Source organism: Orcinus orca, chromosome 10 (genome assembly GCF_937001465.1).
Source record: "Orcinus orca chromosome 10, mOrcOrc1.1, whole genome shotgun sequence".
Taxonomy (NCBI): Eukaryota; Metazoa; Chordata; class Mammalia; order Artiodactyla; family Delphinidae; genus Orcinus; species Orcinus orca.
Genome location: NC_064568.1, coordinates 44,786,038 through 44,807,805, shown reverse-complemented (window position 1 = coordinate 44,807,805; position 21,768 = coordinate 44,786,038). Strand labels below are relative to the sequence as shown.

Sequence of the window (21,768 nt, the reverse complement as noted above, 5' to 3'; positions counted from 1 at the left end):
GGGGTGGCCAAAAAGTTCGTCATCTTAACAGAAAAACCCAAATGAACATTTTGGCCAACCCAATATATTTCACTCATAAAGCTTTTGTACATTTAGCTTGTACAAAATTTAGCTTGGTTGAGTTTATTCTCAGGTAATTTTATATTTTGAAGAGATAACACACTCATGAAAGTAGAAAACTTGGAAGTATAGAAAGGTATACAGAGAAGGGTCTCTTTTCTATTTTTGTCCCCCATCTGTGTAGTTCCCCAATAAATAACCATTACGATTACTTTCTTACTTATATTTACAGCATTAGTTTTGCACAAATGAGCGATTAGAAATGTAGATTCTTACTTTGTCTCATTTTATATAGCAAGTAGAGCAACTTTTTTCACTTAATAGTTACACAGTATTAAAAACAGTGTATGGCGATACATACACTGGAGCTATTTCTTAATAATTAATATGGATGTCTTTCTCAGTTAGTACTTAGAGCTCCCTCCCTCCTCCTCTTGCACTGGAACATTCTCTTGTGTGCTAAGTTTTGTGAAAGACAGTTTTCCTTGCAGTTCTTCGGGGGCGGGGCTGGAGAGTTTATATTGACTTTACTCTTACCTTGGGCCCTGGAGGCCTTGACATCAAAGCTCAAATTTACCAAGTTCTGCAGGCCCTCAGAATAAAAGCAAACTTCAGTGCTCTGTTTATCCCTTCACGCTTGCAGCTAATTTTTGGCTTGATTATTCTTTGATTTCTTGTCAGCTCTCTGAGGCATTTTAAGGATACAGAATAAAACTGCTTTCCTTAGAAGAAAGGTCAGGTATCTCAGACCACAGGAAGTGTGGTCTGCCATCTTATCATGGGTGGGAGTCTAGTCCAATTTTTGGGGGGGGGCATGCGTCCCATTTTTTTTTTTACCTTTCCCCCAGCTTAATTGAGGTATAATTGGCATACCATAAACTGCGCACGTTTAAAGATTAGAATTTGATCAGTGCTAATATATGTATACATCTGTGAAACCATCACCACGGTCAAGATAATGAAAATATCTATCGCCTCCAAAAGTTTTCTCAGCACCGTTTGTTACCCCTCCCTCCTGCCCCTCTCCCCACCCCCAGGCAACCGCTGATTGCCTTCTGTCATATAGACTAGTTTGCATTTTGTAGAGTCTTATATAAATGGAATAATGCAGAATCATATTTCTGTTTGTTTCTAAAAGTAGATCTAGAGAATCATTTCCCTTCGTTCTCACTTTAATTGGATGTAAGCTAGGCTGTTTTAATAAAGGGATGGTTCTGTGGCCATGACATTTGACCACATTTTATGATAGCAAACCAGAAAAGGAAGTTATGTCCCTGGACCCACACAAGTCACTAATATTTCATGAGATGAGGCTGTTTGTGGCGTTGTCACTTAGCATATAGGTAAACCTTAACATCTCAGGTCAGTGCTGACGTAGTGAGACTTACCTGAAGTGATGTATGTATACGCACACACACATACGTACATACATGCATATCGTATATAATGTAGACACCTAAGTCCTGTCCTTTTGATTCTCTGGTAACACCCTAAGGTTATAAGCATGAGAACAGAAGACCAGACTGTGATTCTGACGAGGATATTATGAGGCAACACATTTATAGTTTACGTATTTTTTTTCCTGACTTTTGTCAAGGATACATATCACATTGAGGCCAGGTATTCTTATATTTTGTCCTTTTTGTCCAGCCCATAATCATTTCCAGATGATCTCCTTGCTTCACGCTTGTGTCCATTGAAGTCTTCCCCAGACATCAGCCAGAGTGAGCCTGTTAAACCCATGAGACTCTGCTGATGTCACTCCTCAGAGCCCTCCCATGCTTCCTGTCTTCCCGGTTGTCACAGCTAAATCTCCAGTTACCTTCTGGGCTCTTGTGAGCTGCCTCCCCAGTCCCCATATGACCTCTGCCCTCACGACCCTCTTACTTGTTTCCTCCTCCCAGGCGCACTGCCCTCCCCACAGTTCCCTGAAACCCCTCGTACCCTGATCCTGCCGCCACACCTTTGCATTTGCTGTTCCTCTTGCTTGCATTGTTTTCCCCCTAGATGTTTACCGTTTCTCTCTGCTCACGTGGATCCCTGCAGAGAGCCTTCTCCTGGCCCTGAGCAATGTGAGATGGAGCCTGACTACAGTCTTCCTCTAACCCCTTAGCCTGCTGTGCTTTTCTTCCTTTTTTTTTAATTAAAAAAGTTTTTTTATTGAGGTATCGTTGATGTACAATGTTGTGTTTAATTTCTGCTGTACAGCAGAGTGACTCAGTTTTTTATATATATATATATTCTTTTTAATATTCTTTTCCATTATGTTTTATAACAGGATATTGAATATAGTTCCCTGTGCTATACAGTAGGACCTTGTTTATCCATTGCTATGCTTTTCTTTATAGCGCTCATCACTATCTTGACTTGTTTATTTTGTTTAATGAAAAAAAAAACTTTGTCCCCCACTAAATACCATTAAGACAGAATGTTTATCTTTCTTGCTCACAGCTGTGTGGCTATTGTTTAGAAGAGTTCCTGGCACACAGTAGGTGCTTTTTTCCACTCACGAACTGCACCAAGGCCAATGGGACTGGAGGGGAATGAGCAGGAAGTAGGGCTGCAGAGACTGGCAGGGACGTGACCATGGAGGGCTCCTCGGCCAAGTCGGATGCCTGGGTCTTGATCCTGAGAGCAAGGGGAAGCCGATAAAGTTTTAAGAAGGGTAAGGGTGTCATCTGATTTAAGTGCCACAAAGATGACTCTGCTTTAAATGTGGAGAATAGATTGGAGGATGGTAAGAGAGGCGTCTGGATCCTAACGGAGAGTAAGTGAAGCAGGAGCAAACTTAGGAGAGGAGTGGGCATTTCAGAAAAGAGAATGTCGATAGGGCTGAATGTCCAAGAAAGAGGACCACAGAGTCCCCTGTCTCGAGTGACACGAAAGTCACCGGTAACCCAACAAGAGCTGTTTCGTGTATTTATTTATTTAATGTGGAGTGAGTGAGGCCGAAGAAGTCAGACGGCAGCGTGTTGAGGATTTAGGGGGAGGTGAGGACACCTGAGGAAGTGAACGTAAAGCTTAGGATGGTTGTGGGAAAGAGCGGAGGGGCGAGGGGCTGTTTTGAGAATGGGAGACAACAGGGGGCCAGATCAAGCTGGCGGAACAGAAGGACGTGGAGCTCACTTTCTCCCACAAAGACATCAAAAATACACCTCCAGGGGACTTCCACTGCCGGGGGCATGGGTTTGATCCCCGGTTGGGGAACTAAGATCCCACATGCCATGTGGCCCAGCCAAAAAAGGAAAAACGTCTACATGTAGTTCTCACAGCACATCTGAAAATGGGAGATGACAGTGAGTCTGTTCTAGTGGAAATGGAAGGGATCCCGTGGAGACAGGGCATCGAGCACTTAGGAGCAATAAGGGATGGTCCAGACCCTAGTGACCCTGAAGAAAGCAGGGTGGGAACGGGCTCGTGGGCCCACGTGGAAGGGGTGGAGGAGCCTGTCCTGCTGCAACCACTGGGTATGAGCAGCAGCTCGCTGCAGGTGGAGGTGAGGTAGTAGTTCCTCTCTCATCACTTCCACGGTCTACGCGGAGGAGGAAAAGTAGGTGAAGTGATGGCAGGGCCACGGGGTTGAAATACCGTGGTCCTTTAGGAGAGGGAATTGGTCAGAGAAAGAGACGGGCCTGGAGAGTGATGTGGAAGGTCCCTGGGCTTAACTGACCCTAGGTCCTTTGTGGATTCTGTGTCCTTGGTGTCACCCCTCCAAGAGCCCAGCTGTCTGAGCGCAGGCCTGGAGAAAACAAGCCACTGGCTCCCTCTAAGGTTGAGTTTCCCCGGGCCCAGGACAAGGGCACTCCAGAGGGTGAGGTCATTCAGGCCTTTGGCAAGAGTGATTAAATGATAGACCAGGAATCTAAATGGCTGTCAGGGAGGGTAGGGGATAGACTGGGGGAAAGAGAAGGGGTGGGGGAGGGGAGATGGGGAGCAGAGTCCAGTGATGTTAAGGAAAGGTTGTGGTGGGCCTCCTGAATAAATGATCTGGAAGGGAGTAAAGTTGTGTTTGGAAGTTGAATTGGGTGCTGAATTCACGATTTTTGGGCTGGAGCAGCTCTGGATGGTAATGTCTAGATTATGACCGTATGTGGAATTCCATGATTAAGGGTACAGTTTTAATGGGCACAATTCTCATCATGGGTACTAAATACTTTTGGATCAGTAAGGTACCAGTTCTAACCTTTGGACAATCTTAAAGACACATTCTAAGCAGAGCTGAATTTCTTCTGCTATAAAGAGATTATTGTTTTGCACCTTTCTCTGTGGCCCCTGGTTTAGTTTGTGATTTTATTTCATAGGTTCCAGGAGTGTTCTTGCGGTTCTCTCTCTAATTTGGTTCTTCTGTGGAAGAATGTTTCCTGATGTCATTAAAATCAGTGTACCCGCTAATCCTAATTGTTGACTTTTATTGAGCTTTGTCTTGCTAGGTAGCATCCTGAGTTTTACTAGTTTCTGTGGATTATCCAGAGATATTACTCAAAGCTGTGTGTTCTGTGCTTTCAAATCGTTACAGATAATGTCATACCTTTTCGGTAGGAGTAGCTGTATCATCACCTACAGTTATCAGTGGAATGGCTTCTCTATCGACCAGGTCATACTGTCATTTCTTAGTTCTTTCCATCTAGCTACTGCTGAGGGGATCTTATCAACATCATATACAACATAATGAGAAACAGAAGAAATACCTTGTATGTACAGTGCAGTAAAAGACCCCTCATCAGGTCATAATTGTCAGGCTGTACTTTGAATAGAATGTTAAGAAGTTTTAGGAAGTTTGTATATATGAAACCGAGCCTTTTTCTTGAAAGGGTTAATATCTTTTGTGCTATTAGCTTCACTGCCTTTCCTTCCACTTCATTTTAGGAAGAAAAAAAAAAGAAGCCCCGAGAATGCTGGGCTGTTCCCTCCGCTGCATACACGGTGCTAATGAGGTGCCTTCGGGAAGGGGTAAGCCTCCTTTGTTGTCCTCTGTAGACGCTTGCAATTGTAATAACCCTTCAGGCACTGTGTGAGGATTGTAGCCTGCAGCAGTGCAGGAGCCTGTCAACCCAGCACTGTATTGCTCCTGAATTTAAGCAATGCCGACAAGCCACTGTGAGCTGGGGACCTACAGTGGATCAAGTGTAAAAACCAACCAACTCTCATTCACTCGTTTAAATGTCTTGCTTTTTAAGAGGTGATAGCAAATATAAACAACCTAACTAGTTCTCAATAACATATACTTAATCCTCCCCTCTCTTTTAAAGTTATCAATACAACAGTTTAACAGGCAAGGTGTATGCAGAGAATTTTCTGCGAACCTCAACATCCCTGTGATTATCTTGTCAGGTTGCCATTTTGTGGTTCAGAAACGGGGAAGCTGCCACTAGTATCTGTTGATTTTAATATTAAGTAGTAATTATTATGTGATGTGGGTTTTTTTTTTTTTTTTCCAATTTATTCACATCCCTTCTCATGCTATTGTTAATGGCTGAAAACCAGCCAGCTGGCCAAACAACCAACCTGAATACGTAGCTCCTGTGTGTAATTGTGTAGAGGATTTAGTAACTGACCTAGAAGGTTGGCATTTTTCTGTTTGCTTTAAACCTTGACATTGTTTCACCCAAGGCAGAGCCATAAGCTAAAAACATTCCTTAAGGAATGAAAAAAACACACGTCAGAATAAACATCTTTCTTTTGAGTTCATTACTTCATGCGTTATATGGTAATGGAATGATGTCCCAAGTGTAGAAAAATCTCTGCAAGGTTTTCCCCTGGTGATCCAGAAAGGAGGTGTGAACACTTACCCGCCTGTAGGGTTAACTGTGTAGTCATTTGTCACTGTGGGATGTGAATGAAGCCAGTATTCTTTACTTTATCAACAATATGAGAATTAAGTTATTTTTATCTGTAGTCAAAAGACATGTTTGGATTTATCATTCAAGGCCTCAAGCTAGGCACACCTGGGGGCACATGGATGAAGAAGGTGGAATTTCTATTCATGCACAGATCCTACCTGTTGTGGGAGCTAAGATAAAAATATAAAGTGGAATCTGTCAAGTATATTCATGCAAAAGAATAAAATACAGGAGCTCAAAGGAGAAAGGAGTCTTCTAGGAATTTTCTAGGAAAGAAATTTTTAAAACTTTGTGTCTTTAATTTATAAAACTTAGATTAATGCCTAGTAAAAGATGATCAATTCTAATCCATGAGGTGGTATCCTTTATTAAATATATCCTCCCCACCCCCTCCTGTGTTTTCATTGAGTACATACTGTAAAGAATAGCGTTTGAGGGCTTCCCTGGTGGCGCAGTGATTGAGAGTCCGCCTGCCGATGCAGGGGACATGGGTTCGTGCCCCGGTCTGGGAGGATCCCACATGCCGCGGAGCGGCTGGGCCCGTGAGCCATGGCCGCTGAGCCTGCGCGTCCGGAGCCTGTGCTCCGCAACGGGAGAGGCCACAACGGTGAGAGGCCCGTGTACCGCAAAAAAAAAAAAAAAAAAAAAAGAATAGTGTTTGATATACATGTGTATTGTTAACAAATAATAACTGTAAAATAGCGATGTAGCTAATGGTATAGTTAATGAATATACACACTTGCCTTTTGTCTTGGTATGTATGACAAGTCTTGTATACTTTTCTTTAAGAGGGAGAAAAGTCCAGAACTCTCTAATTTATGAAAATTTTATGTTTGAAAAGCATTTAAGTATATGCTTTGGCAGCATGTACACTAATATTGTCCCTATTAAATAAATTCAGAGGTGATCATCCCCCCCTAAAACAGGATTTCTGTCCTTACAAAAATAATTCAATTGTAGCAGTTCTTTAGCATATTTGTCTAATGTATTCAGGACATAGTTGAGGTAAAAAAATTTTAAGCCACTTCAATGATTAAAAAAATTTTTTTTTAATGTAGAAAACTGTTTTCCCAGCCCCTACTGGTATTTCTGAATGTAGGTTCTTTAATAGTGAAATGTATCTCATATACAGAAGAGTATATGAAATGTAGGAGTATGGTTAAAAGCACACACTCTGGCCCACTTACTCTATTTAAAAAGAAAGGGGGGAGGGACTTCCCTGGTGGTGCAGTGGTTAAGAATCCGCCTGCCAATGCAGGAGACATGGGTTCGAGCCCTGGTTCCGGAAGATACCACATGCCGCAGGGCAACTAAGCCCATGGGCCACAACTACTGAGCCTGCACTCTAGAGCCTGTGGGCCACAACTACTGAAGCCCTTGTGCCCTATAGCCTGCGTGCTGCAACTACTGAAGCCTGCGTGTCGCAACTACTGAAGCCTAGGGCCCATGCTCCACAACAAGAGAAGCCAGTGCAATAAGTCCGTGCACTGCAACGAAGCCCCCACTAGCTTCAACTAGAGAAAGCCCGCACGCAGCAACGAAGACCCAATGCAGTCAAAAAAACAAACAAACAAACAAAAAACGCCAAGGGAAAGTCACTGGTTGCTTAGAGAATTTTTCTGTCTCCCTCTAGGATTGCAATTTGTACTTTCTTTCAAAGAGTAAACACTATTCTGAGTTCGGTGATAAACTTTCCCAAGGTTTTCTAATTGTTTTCTCTTTTTACTTTCCCAAGTTTTTCTTTATAGTGTTTCCCTTTTTGATTGTATTGCTAAATATTACGTTGATTGAGTCTAAATGTTGAACTCTATAAATGGACTGGCACTGTGTTCTTTTGAGACTTAAGTTTTTTGCTTAAAGTTAGGTTGAGATTGGTACATGCTGATTGTGTAAAGTGTTTGTACCACTGAATAGTATGTTGTTGATGTGTGCCTCAGAGACACACGTGTGTATCAGTTTATACTCACACCAGCAGTGTGTAGGAGTATCCATTAACTCACATCTTCTTGAACATTTGATATAGTCAGACTTTTAAGTTTTTGTCAGTCTCGTGGGCATTAAATTGTTTCTCAAAGTAGTTTTAATATGCATTTTCCTGATTACTAATGGTAATGACCATCTTTTTCTATTTATTTTGGTTTCTGTAGTTTTTCCTGTTTTGAAAATGATTGTCTTAATTTTTTCTGTTGCTTTGTAGGAATTCTGCACACCTTCATTCCCACCCTCCCACCCACCCAGCCTATTGTTATAAAATGTTTCAAGTATTAGAAAAGGAAAGAAAACTATAATGATCACCTCTATTTTCATCACCTAGGTTCAACTGTTAACGTTTTGTCCTCTTTGCTTTGTTGTAATATGTGTGTGTGTATATCTTTCCATATGTGTGTATTTATTATTCATTCATTCATTTATTTTCTGAACTGTTTGAAAAAAATTCAGATGTCATGGTACTCCACCCATAGGAATTTTTAAAAAATGTATTCTGGGTATTAACTTTTTGTTGTTTATGTGTATCCCAGATACTTTCTAATTTGTGTTTGGTCTTTTCATTTTCTTTACAGTGTCTGTTGATAAGCAGAAGTTCCTAATTTGAATAGAAATTTATCAATCCATCCCTTTATTATTTGTGTTTTTTATATCTCAAGAAAAGCTTCTCTCCTCCAACTTCATTAAGATGGTCTATTACATATTTCTTCTAAAAGTTTTATTTTTCCTTTTTCCCTTTAGAAGTTTAATCTATTTGTAATTGTTTTGTGTGTGTGGTGCTATGTGTGGATCCAGTTTTATTTTTTAAAATAAACATAATCTGTTATCCCAGCATCACTTAATTAAAAGTCCTTCTTCCCCCCATGGCTCTGCAGTGTACCTCTGTCATGTCAACGTGCATGTCTCTTGTCTTTATTTAGTTCTGTTGGCCTATTATCTGTGCCATGCTGTCTAAATTAATAGTATTTATTTTTAATAATTTAAAAATATAGAGGGGCGTTTTTTCTTACCATTTTAATCTTTTTCATGAGTTTCTTAGCTTTTTTGGTCCCTTTTTACTTAAAAAGTTGATTCTAAAAGTTACATGCAAGTTCACCTGTTGGGATGTTGATTGAGAGTATATATCTATGAATAAATTTGAGGAGAATTGGTTGATATTAGTGAAAATGGAAGGCATACTCAGTGAGAAAACTAAAAGGAGAATGACACATTTGGTTTAGAAAACACTGGAATGAGATGATTGAAGTTCCTTTGAATTCCTGATGACATTCAGCTAATGTATTTAATTCATTGCTTAAGGTAACTCTCTCATGTACAGCTCCCGTTCTTTACAGGTAGCATTTATGAAACATATTATGTACTGGCTGGACACAGGAAAGGCGAAAATGATTAAGACACTGCCCTATCTTCATTTATTCGGAAAGAAAATTTTTTTTTATCCCTGGTTCAGTATGCCATTTATTGTTGTTTCGTAACTACATTTGCTTTTTTTTTTCCTTTTTCTTTCTTGTGTAGTTACTAAGACATTTAAGGCTATTAACTTTCAACCTAGTGTTAGCTGTATCCCATTGTTTTGACATGTAGTGTTTCCATTATTGTTATTTTATAGATAATCCCTAGTTTAAAATTTTATCTTGGTCCAGGGTTGTTTATGAGATGGTTTAAACTTTTTCAAGTGGGTGGGATTTTATTGCCTCTTTTTTCTTTTGTTGCAATAACAAAGTTGCATTACTGTATAGATCAAGAATGTGGTCTGTTCTATTTCTCTTGTATTTTTTTAAATTGTGGTAATATATATATATATTTAATATAAAATTTACCATCTTAACCTTTAAGTATATAGATAAGTACATTCACGTTGTTGTGCTATCTCTGTTGTTCTTAAATATATTGAGATTTTTTTTGCCTAACTTAATTGACTTCTTTTTTCACTTTCAAAACTTAGTAATGTACCTTTTTGGACATGGGCCGTTGATTCTGGTTTGTACTCCCTTTTCTCCTCCCTTTAATCTGTGCATTGAGAGAAAAGCGGAATGGAATTTTACTTTTTTGTTTTAATTGATATGTAGACTTCTTAGAAGACAATTTTAGTTTTAAATTATACATATTGTTTTTGTTCATTGTGCATAGATAACTAGCTTTGCCATGGGAAATTCAGACGTGTTTTAAGGGTTTTCCAGTCAAATACCTTGGGACACACTGGGTTAAACAAGGTTGAATAGTTTCGTTTGTTTGTAGTTAGTACTTTTCAGAGCTTTTATTTATTTATTTACTTTTTTCAGAGCTTTTAATTATGAATCTCCATGGGCGCATATCGAATGCGATGTTTTCAAAGTTATTTGCCCACAGACCTACCTTATCCTGTGGCATGCTGTGAGATCCACTTAGGGAGAAGAAGATAGTCTTACACTGGGGCTGTCATGAGTTTGTTTAAATAGTTTTCAGTAGGTTTTCTCTTTTTCAAAAGGTTACCTAAGAGATTATGACCTTGTTTTCCAAACAGGTCAACCTGTTATGATTTCTGTAATTTTAACAATGGTAATAGAGATGTGAGTCAAATGCCTTTGATCTTGTTACAGATGTAAACGCTCAGGTGGAAAGAGGGGAAGTATTTAGAGTGAGAGACTTAAGGTGGAACACACACACACACACACAAAAAGGAAGATCTGGTATAACTGTTTTAAAAAGAGTGTGGCAGTATAGAAGAAAAGGTACCCATGATGACACTGAGTCATCGTTTCAGAGTTGGGGCTGGCATTTTGGAGACCTTGAGCTGGGAGTCAGAGGATGTGGATTTCAGTCCCAGGTGTGCCACTCTTGAGTAGTTTGATACTGGCCAAGCCCTGGGGCCCCAGCTGATGTTTTGTATAAGGAAAGGTACCTGTGTTGGTTGATCTTCCACATGCTTCTGACTTGGGCCCTCTTTGACAGCTTTCCATTCCATTGCTTTGACCTATTGTAGACAATGGCAAAGAGCAGTTCTCCCCTTGGTATCATTGCTGTATTGATCTCAGGAATATTTGGCATTGAACTTAGATGGCATATGTTCTGTATGTGCATGGAATAGGGAGGCTGAGAAAGCTGGCTTTTCTTGAAGGTAGTTATTTTTATCTGGGTAGGTAGCAGCCTCCTGTACAGTGCGCACAGAAGCTGGAAATAGTACCAAGAGTGTTTCCACGTGTTTAGAGGAGATTAATTTATGCATTTGTATCTAATCAACCACCTCTTTTTTTTATAGCTTGCATAATAGTCTGTATATAATTATGGGTGCTGAACTGACACCTGGCATATGTTAAAATGTGAGGTTCAAAACATAAATGGTTGGCTTTATTATTCATTTCTGAACAATAGCTTATTAGATAATTTTGATGTAACAAAATTCTTTTAAGAGGAAATTGAATTTTCAGTTTTAGTGCTTTTTAAAAAAGAAAACTATTGGTAAATTGCTTGTATTTAATTAGGAAAAGATGGGGCTTGAATTAGACTGTATAGAGGTGTTAGCCATTATATGTATTATCTTTGAAGTGTTTTTAGACACTAGTTAACGAAAATGAGAGAGAAGTTAAAATTCTTGATACTGGGTAAAAGTGAAAATGTACAGCTGTATTTTCTGTTTTTGTAACTGTCACAGTTTAAGTTTAATCTTCCTAATAAAGAATGTGTGTGCCGTCAACATTGGGTTCTCTGCGGGTACGCACAGTTCTCCTCGCCTTTATGTAGTGAAAGTGAGCAACGTGTATGTGGAATAGGAATGATGCAGGGTTTCTTGTGTTTTTCCTTTTAATATCACTATTCATAATATTAGGAATGCTGTTATTAGTAGGATGCAGTACTAAGTATGGAGTTACCTAATGTGTCTTGAAGCAAACCTTTGAGAATGGCACAAAGAAGCGATCCTGCGTTTGCACTGAGTAGGGAGTAGACCAGCTTCCAGAGACTTGGTGGGCTAAGAGGCACAAAGTATGGTATGTTTACTGCTAGGGTGAGGTTTATACCTCCTCTTCTCCTGCGGCAGATAATCTTCAGGGGGAAGCTCCACGGGGTTCTACGATTTATATTGGTTCGGTTTCTCTGTAAATTTTCATGTTCCTTTAACTGTTTTATCCCATTACATGCTTTGTAAACTTAACAAATTCTACACCTCTTTTGTTTCTTTCTCATTTAATACCTGTCTTTATGTTTTTTCTATTTATCTTTTTGTTTAATGGTATTGTGGTTAGAGGGAGTGGTATATGTATGATTTTAAATCTTTGGTATTTGTGGATACTTCTCTCATGGCTCAGTATGTATATGTACTTAGGGGGAAAGAAAGGTGAATTCTGCCATTGTTGGGTGATGTGCTTTTTTTCTTATAGTAGCTCAAGCTTGTTAATCTGATAGATAGATACAGATATAAATCTATGTTGATGCTGATTGTTTTTTGTCTGTTTTATCAGAGATAGGGATTTAAATTGTTTTTCAGCTTTATTGAGGTATGATTGACATAAAATTGTAAGATATTTAAAGTGTACAAAGTGATGATTTGATATATGCATACATTGTGAAAGGATTCCCCCACTGAGCTAACACATCAGTCGTCTCATGTTTTATCCCGTTAACCTTTTTGGGGGGTTGGGGTGAGAACATTTAAATTCTTCTCTTTTAGCAAATTTCAATTATACTATATGGTGTTATCAACTAGAGTCACATTGTTTTACATTACATCCCCAGACTTTATTCATCTTACAGGTGAAAATTTGTACCTTTTTACCAACCTGTCCCTATTTTCCTCACTTTTACCTTTGTTTTTTTTTTTTGTTTGTTTTTTTAAGAATGTCCCTTTTCTTTCTTTCTTAAATTTACTTTTTAATATTTATTTATTTATTTTTACTTTTGGCTGCATTGGGTCTTTGTTGCTGCGCATGGACTTTCTCTAGTTGCGGCCAGCGGGGGCTACCCTTTGTTGTGGTGCTAGGGCTTCTCATCGCGGTGTTAGGGCTTCTCATCGCGGTGGCTCCTCCTGTTGTGGAGCACAGGCTCTAGGCGCGTTGGCTTCAGTAGTTGTGTCTCATGGGCCCTAGAGTGCAGGTTCAGTAGTTGTGGCACATAGTTGCTCTGTGGCATGTGGGATCTTCCGAGACCAGGGCTTGAACCCGTGTCCCCTGCATTGGCAGGTGGATTCTTAACCACTGCGCCACCAGGGAAGTCCCTTACCCTCTTACCGCTGCGGCCTCTCCCGTTGCGGAGCACAGGCTCCGGACGCACAGGCTCAGTGGCCGTGGCCCACAGCCCCAGCCGCTCCGCGGCACGTGGGATCCTCCCGGACCAGGGCACGAACCCGCGTCCCCTGCATCGGCAGGCGGACTCTCAACCGCTGCACCACCAGGGAAGCCCTTTACCTTTGTTTTTGAAAGGTGTTATTGTTGGATATAGATTTATAGGTTGACAGTTATCTTTTTTCTTTTTCTTTTGGTACTTTAAAGATTGTTCCACTGTCTTCTGGTTTTCATTGCTTCTGATGAGAAGTCTCCTGTCATCCTTTTTTTTGTTAGGTTATGTGTTAGATAATCTCTACATAATGTGTCTTTTTACTCTAGCTGCTTTTACAGGTTTCTCTTTATTACTGGTTTTTAGCAGTTTGATGATGATGTACCTTGGTGTGACTTTTCTTTTTTCTACTTGAGGTTCATTGAGTTTCTTAGAGTGTGAATTATTAATTTTCATAAATTTGAAAAAATTTCAGCCAGTAGTTCTTCAAACAAATATTTTTTCTGCCTCCCTCTGCCCCCTTTTGGGATTCTCATTGCACATACATTAGGTTGTTTGAAGTTGTCCCACAGTTCACTGATGTTCCAATGCTTTTTTCTTTTTACCCAGTCTTATTTCTTTCTGTGTTTATTTTGGATAGTTGTTTCTTTTTTTTCTTTTTCTTTCTTCTTCTTCTTCTTTTTTTTTTTTTTTCCGTTAAGTGTTGTGTCTTCACTAATCTTCACTAATCATTGAGTCTGCAGAGCCTAATATGTTAATCCATTTCAGTGTATTTTTCATATAAGACATTATAATCTCTAGCCCTTTGATTTGGGTCATTTTTTAATTTTCTATTTCTTTCCTTATGCTTCTTTCTTTCTTCTTGAGTGTATGGACTGTATTTATAGTAGCCATTTAAATACTTTTTTCTTATTCTGTCACCTGTGTCATTTCCCTTAATTAAATTTTCTTTTTATGAGTCATATTTTCCTGCTTTTTAGTGTGTGTGAATTTAATTGGATGTCAGACGTCGTGATTTTTATGTTGGGCACTTTTGTTTCTTTATAGCCTTTTAAGTACTTTTGTGCTTTTTCTTGGACTCATTTAAGTTACCTGGAAACAGCTTGATCCTTTTTGAGACTTTTAAGCATCGTTAGAACAATCCAGAACAGCCTTTAGTCTAAGGGTTAATTTGGTCACACCACTGGTGCAATCTCTTTCTTCGGGCTTTCCTTGATGCCCTGTATTCAGGTGTTCTTTAGCTTATTGGTACACTAATTATTTCCAGCCCTGAGTAATTTCTAAAGATTGTTCTGCATACTCCTTATGATTTTAAAATTATCTTCCAGTTTTTATGTTATGCTGTAAGCTATAATTGTGTATTTTCCAGATTATTTCAGCCTTTTTATTGAAATATGTGGAGAATTATGTTATGCTAGATTTAGTGATTAACCAAATGTAATCGTTTTATAATAGCCTGAAAAAATGACCACACCTCCTAAAACACCTAACACATCCAGGGGCACTCTTGGTATCAGGGCTTTATTTATAAAGCAGTGATTATGAAGAAATGATGTGTATATATTTCTCATCCTAAATAATACCTATTTAATTTTCTCATTGTTTTCTACTCCTTCTCTCTCTCTAGGAAGAACGTGTTGTGAATCACATGGCAGCAAAGATTATTGAAAATGTCTGCACTACCTTTTCTGCTCAGGCCCAGGGCTTTATTACAGGAGAAACTGGGCCTGTTTTATGGTACCTATTCAAACATTCTACCGTTGATTCTCTTAGGATAACTGCAATATCGGTAAGATGGAGCATCTTTTGGGGATATATTTGCATGTATTTAAATACCAAGCTTGAAGAACTGTGCTAGATACAGAGTAAATTTCATTGGATAGGTAGAAATCTCAGAGTAACAGTTGGTGAGAACAGTAATTTGATTTTCTCCTGAAGCAGGAGGACTGTCAGGAGATTCCAATAGGATCTTGTATGACCATGAATTACAGTTTCAAAAACTATTTGGAGGTGATAGTGGAAAACCATGACAGTGGTTAGGGTGCAGGATTTGGTTTGGCATATTTCTAGTGTCCCTTGACTTTTCCTGTTAGCTCCCTCTTTCAGACTTTACGTTAAATGGGTTTATCATGTGGTTCAAGTGAATTCATATTAATGTTCAAGCATCTGTGATTTTGCAGTTTCTGTATTTTGATTGGTTGTCTACTGCTTTGCTTCCATGGTTATAATGACTTGATGTAAAGGATAATTATGTATGAAGATGTGTTAACCTGGTTGTATCAATTTAATAGTCGGTTGAACAGATACAGGCCTTTCTCATGTGATTTATTTATATACTCTTTTTGATCACCAGTGTTATCTGGACTCTCAACGTTATCTGGTACCCTCCCTGTATTTCTCTAGTCTCCTCCTTCTTGTGCTTCTCACAGTGCCAATTTCAGACCTTATCCTCTTTCCTTAACCCTCCAATCCCATGGTTTCCCTCCTGCATCCTCAGTAAATGGCTTCCCCCTCAGTAAATACTTCCCAGAGAAAAATGGAGACATCCAGCGGGAATTATCCCAGTGTCTGTCTTACACATCTTTGGACCTATTTGCATCCACAACTATCCTGCCTCAGTTCTTTCTCTCCTGTTACAGCTGATGAACTGTCCCTTCTCCTGTCAGAGACAAACGTGTCCATGATTCTTCCATCTCTTCTTTTTTTGAGAGTCTCAACTCAAATGGTTATTTTTGCTCTTTCCTAAATCCTTACCTTCTCCTTGTGTACTAGATCTTTCTAATCAGTGTTCAGGTATTCTTTACCACATTAAAAATAAAAAGACACACATAAAAACATATCCAGAGTTTCTTAGGAGGTACCTCCATCCCTCCTCCCCCCGTCCCCCCCACCCCAGCCGTACTTCTTTAAAGGGTTATTGCCACAAGCTTGCTCCTTTCTGGCCTGTTTTCTCTTCAACCCTATCTGGTATCTGTCCTAAAAACACCAGTGAACTTTCTCAAGGCATCTTTGAGTCACATCTTAAGGCATTCGTTTTAATCCTGGGCCTTTAAAAAAAAAAAACCTGGCTTTAATTGGGTTTATATTATCATTTTCATTTTTATGCTCAGCATGATTTCTTTTCTTGGCAGAGATTTTTTTCCAGTTGTTCCCACCAAAGTCTCACACCTTCTGGCTCTTTCTTCGTTTGAAACATTAAGCCTCACTCTTTGATCTTGGGCTTTTTATATTTTGTTCTTAGTGTTCATCTAATTTATTAATTTTTGACTAATTTTTCCGATTTCCTCCAAAATGTCTCTTCTTTTCTGCTCCAGGATCATATGTTATATATCGTTTTCATATTTCTTTAGTCTCCTTCAGTTTGAAACAGTTCCCCAGTATTTCTGGGAACTTCATGTCATTTACAGGTTTAAAGGACACAGGGCTTGTATTTTGTAGGGCAAGGCTCAACTTGGGTCTATATAGTGTTTTCCCGTTAAACCTCCTTAACATCATTGAGGACCCTTACCTGTAGCATATGCCTCTGTGATGGTTGCCATATGATGACCATCTGTTTCATTCCTTTTATATCAGAGATTGGCAAATACTTTCTATAAAGGGCCAGATGATATGTATCTTGGGCTTTGATGACCACATATGGTCTGTGTTCCATATTCTCTTTGTTTGTTTTCTTTAACACTTTAAAAATGTAAAAACCATTGTACATTGTTCTCATGAGCTGTACAAAAACAGGCCTTTGGTATTGGTTGGAATTCTATTTTAAAGAAGCTCTTTCCCTTCTCCCACACGTATGTGTGTATTTATATCCTTATGATCATGGATACCTTTTTTTTTTTTTTTTTTTTTGTGGTACGCGGGCCTCTCACTGCTGTGGCCTCTCCCATTGCGGAGCACAGGCTCCGGACACGCAGGCTCAGCGGCCATGGCTCACGGGCCCAGCCGCTCCGCGGCATGTGGGATTTTCCCAGACTGGGGCATGAACCCGTGTCCCCTGCATCGGCAGGCAGACTCCCAACCACTGCACCACCAGGGAGGCCCCATGGATACCTATTTTATTCAATGAATTGTAATGTGATACTACTATTACCACTATTATTATTTATTGTTTGGATGCTCAGATCATCCTAGAAGCCTTACGAGCTGGCTTTTGTGTCACATTGACCTATTTCTTTTTTTAAAAAATAAATTTATTTATTTATTTTATTTTTGCTGCATTGGGTCTTCGTTGCTGCGCGCGGGGTTTCTCTAGTTGCAGCCAGCAGGGGCTACTTACTCTTCATTGTGGTGCTCAGGCTTCTTATTGAGGTGGCTCCTCTTGTGGAGCATGGGCTCTGGGCACACAGGCTTCAGTAGTTGTGGTGTACAGGCTCAGCAGTTGTGGCACACGGGCTTAGTTGCTCTGCGGCATGTGAGATCTTCCTGGACCAGGGCTCGAACCCGTGTTCTCTTCATTGGCAGGTGGATTTTTAACCACTGTGCCACCAGGGAAGCCCCCATTGACCTATTTCTGTCATCGATCACTTCCGTACTTTCTGACACCATGCAGTTTCTGGGCTACTTTTGTACTTGCTCTGCCAGCCCTGGAACCAGTCATTTCTCCAAGGGACCTTTGGTATTTAGAAACCACGATCTGAGTGCTGTGCTTATTGCTATGGGGTGTTATTGTTTTCAGGCCTTCTTAGTATTCAGAGCTAGAAAAAAGTATAGGTACTCATAATACGCACGCATATAGAATTGTTCCTATATCTATCATTGTGGGTATTTGGAACAAAACTCACGCATTCATATTGATACTTCCAATTTGAATCCCATACGTAGGATTCTTTTTAGCCTTCCCATTTTCTGTGTTTGTAAATCTAATCTCATACAGAAACCTGGTTTCAGTTATTCTCAGTATATTTACTGATCTGTTCAATCAGTTAATTTATTCATTCAGCGTAACAGACTCCATCCACTCTGGCCGCTGCCTCTATGTCATTCTCTTTCTCCCGTGTCACTGCCGAGTGTGTCCTGAGCCGCTTGTGCTCAGTGCTCCCATTCCCCTCTGACCTCTTTCCTCAGAATCTGATGTATTGCCCTTGGGAAGGGAAGGTAAGGGAAGATAGACTAAGGAAAACAAAGGGTTAGGTATCATTTTTGATGCTTTATCTTCCCTAATTCCTTCCCCTTCGCTCTTTACATCCAGCCAGTCGACCTGTCCTCTGATTCTAATTCATAGATACTGCTCAGATCTGTCTGCCTCTCTCTGCAGCTCTGCTGCTGCCTCCATAATCCAGGCCACCACCATCTCTCACTGAGACCAGTGGAGTGGCCTTAACTGGTCTCCCACGGCCAGTTTGCTGCTCCACTAGTTCCATTTTGCATACAGGGTGAACTTCATAAAATCACATCTCCTCTTCTTACTGCTCTGCTAAAACTTTTCAGCATCTTAAAATTTTTTTTTAAAGGGCGATAATACTAGATAAATACTACTTATTTGCTGCGTGAGCTCTTCAAAATGGAAGGTAGGTTAGGCTTTTGAGCAGCTTTCTGTAGAGGAGAACTTCCAGTTGCCCTCACATTGCTTTGAACACACTTAGAAGCAGTCTGGACAAACCTTGTATCAAGAAACATCCCCATTATGATTGCGTAGGGATTTTATATCAATAGGAAGTCAGTTGTGCTGTGAAAGCCTCTCTAAGAATTGTTACAGTGCTAATGAGACTTACTGTTCATTGTCTTGAAGCCAGTTTAAGGGAGACCCCTAAATGTCCTTGAAAAATTCTAATCGTAGCGTGATCTTTAGGAGCTCTATTTAGACTGCTCTTATTGTTTTTAATCCAGGGATTGAATAATCTTTGAAATAATCTTGACTGAAATAATGAAATAAATCTGTTTTCTTAATTGAAATATAATTGATTTACAATATTATATTAGTTTTAGGTGTACAGCATAGTGATTCAGTATTTTTACAGCTTATACTCCATTAAATGCTATTACAAGGTAATGCTATTATTTCCTGTGCTATATTCTGTATCCTTATTGCTTATCTATTTTATACATAAGTTTGTATCTCTTAATCCCATACCCATGACTTGCCCCTTCCCCTTTTTCTCTCCTGTCTGGTAACCACTAGTTTGTTTTCAGTATCTGTGAGTCTGTTTCTGTTTTCCTATACACATCGGTTTGTATTACTTTTAAAAATTCCACATGTAAGTCATATCATTACAGTATTGTCTTTGTCTTTGTCTGATTTATTTCACTAAGCATAATATTCTCTAGGTCCATCCACATTGCTGCAAATGGCAGTTTCCTTCTTTTTTATGGCTGAGTAGTATTCCATTGTGTGTATATGTACTACTTATTCTTTATCCACTCATCTGTTGTTCAGGTTTCTTTCATATCTTGGGTATTGTAAATAGTGCTGCTGTGAACATTGGGGTGCATCTATGTTTTCGAATTAGTGTTCTCATTTTTTTCTAGATATGTACCCAGGAGTGGAGTTCCTGAGTCATGTGGTAGTCCTATTTTTAGAGTTTTGAGGAACATCCATAGCAGATGCACCAATTTGCATTTCCACCAATAATGTACAAGGGTTCCCTTTTCTCCGCATCTTCTCCAACATTTGTTATTTGTAGACCTTTTTTTAAAATTATTTCTTTGGCTGTGTTGGGTCTTCGTTGCTGTGCACAGGCTTTCTCTAGTTGTGGCGAGTGGGGCCTACTCTTTGTTGAGGTGTGCGGACTTCTCATCGCGGTGGCTTCTCTTGTTGCGGAGCATGGGCTCTAGGGTGCGCGGGCCTCAGTATTTGTGGTACGCAGGCTCAGTAGCTGTGGCCTGAGGGCTCTAGAGCGCAGGCTCAGCAGTTGTGGCACATGGGCTTAGTTGCTCCATGGCATGTGGGATCTTCCTGGACCAGGGCTCGAACCCGTGTCCCCTGCATTGGCAGGCAGATTCTTAATCACTGTGCCACCAGGGAAGTCCCTGTAGACCTTTTGATGATAGATATTCTGACAGGTGTGAGGCCACCGTTAGCCTGATACCAAAATCAGACAAAGACACTACAAAAAATAACAGGCCAATATCTTTGATGAACATAGGTGCAGAAATTCTCCACAAAATATTCGCAGAACAAATCCAACAGTATGAAAAAAGGATCATACACCATAATCAAGTTGTATTTATTCTAGGGATGCAAGGATGGTTCAACGTTTGCAAATCAATCAGTAAGGTGCACCACATTAACAAAAGGAAAAATAAAAATCACACGATAATCTCAGTAGATGCAGAAAAAGCATTTGACAAAATTCAACATCCCTTCATGCTAAAAACTTTCATTAAAGTGGGTATAGAGGGAACATATCTCAACATTATAAAGGCCATTTATGACAAATCCACACTACCATTATACTCAGTGGTGAAAAGCTGAAAGCTTTTCCTCTAAATTCAGAAATAAGACAAGGATGTTCACTCTCACCACCTCTATTTAACACTGTATTGGAGGTCCTAGCCATAGCAATCAGGCAAGAAAAATAAATAAAAGGCATCATCTAAATTGGAAGGGAAGAAGTAAATTGTCACTGTTTGCAGATGACATGATACTTTATATAGAAAAACCTAAAGTCTTCACCAAAAAACTATTAGAAGTAATAAGTGAACTCAGTAAAGATTCAGGATACAAGATTAATATACAGAAATTTGTTGCTTCTGTATACACTAATAATGAACTATCAGAAAGAGAAATTTAAAAAAATATCACATCAAGGGACTTCCTTGGTGGTCTAGTGGTTGAGACTCCAAGCTTCCACTGCAGCGGATGCAGGTTTGATCCCTGGTTGGCGAACTAAGATCCTGCATGTCATGTGGCCAAAAATTTAAAATTAAAAAATAAAGTAAAATCACATCAAAAATACTAAAATACCTAGGAATAAACTTAACCACGGAGGTGAAAGACCTATACTCTGAAAACTATAAACACTGTTGAAGGAAATTGAAGATGATTCAAAGAAATGGAAAGGTATCCCATGCTCTTGGATTGGAAGAATTAATATCAAAATGACCATACTGTCTAAAGCAATCTATTAGATTTAATGCAATTCCTATCAAAATACAACATTTTTCACAGAATTAGAACAAATAATCCTAAAATTCTTGTGGAACCACAAAAGATCCCTAATTGCCGAAGCAATCTTGAGAAAAAGGAATGAAGCTGGTGGCACCACACTCCCAGGCTTCAGACTATACTACAGAGCTACAGTAATCAAAAAGTATGGTGGGCGTCCCTGGTGGCGCAGTGGTTGAGAGTCTGCCTGCTGATGCAGGGGACACGGGTTTGTGCCCCGGTCCGAGAAGATCCCACATGCTGCGGAGCAGCTGGGCCCGTGAGCCATGGCTGCTGAGCCTGCGCATCCAGAACCTGTGCTCCGCAACGGGAGAGGCCACAACAGTGAGAGGCCCGCGTGCCGCAAAAACAAAGCAAAACAAAACAAAAAAAACAGTATGGTACTGGCACAAAAACAGACACGTAGATCAATGGAACAGAATAGAGAGCCTGGAAATAAACCTATGCACCTATGGTCAATCAGTCTTCAATAAAGGAGGTAAGAATATACAATGGGGAAAAGACAGTCTCTTCAATAGATGGGTCATCATTTTC

General features: G+C 39.7%; 1 protein-coding gene across 13 annotated transcripts in view; it reads left to right on the top strand.

Moving 5' to 3' along the window:
• Positions 1-21,768, top strand: part of ULK4 (unc-51 like kinase 4) — a 529,281-nt gene that overhangs the window by 91,150 nt on the left and 416,363 nt on the right. For all 13 annotated transcript variants that reach the window (XR_007469880.1, XR_007469879.1, XR_007469881.1 and 10 more), the window contains 2 exons: positions 4,927-5,010; positions 14,761-14,922. Coding sequence is in view for 10 of the 13 variants with exons in the window: in XM_049693609.1 (XP_049549566.1) it covers positions 4,927-5,010; positions 14,761-14,922 (246 nt within the window). In the remaining 3 variants the exon portion in view is untranslated. The remainder of the gene's footprint in view (positions 1-4,926; positions 5,011-14,760; positions 14,923-21,768) is intronic.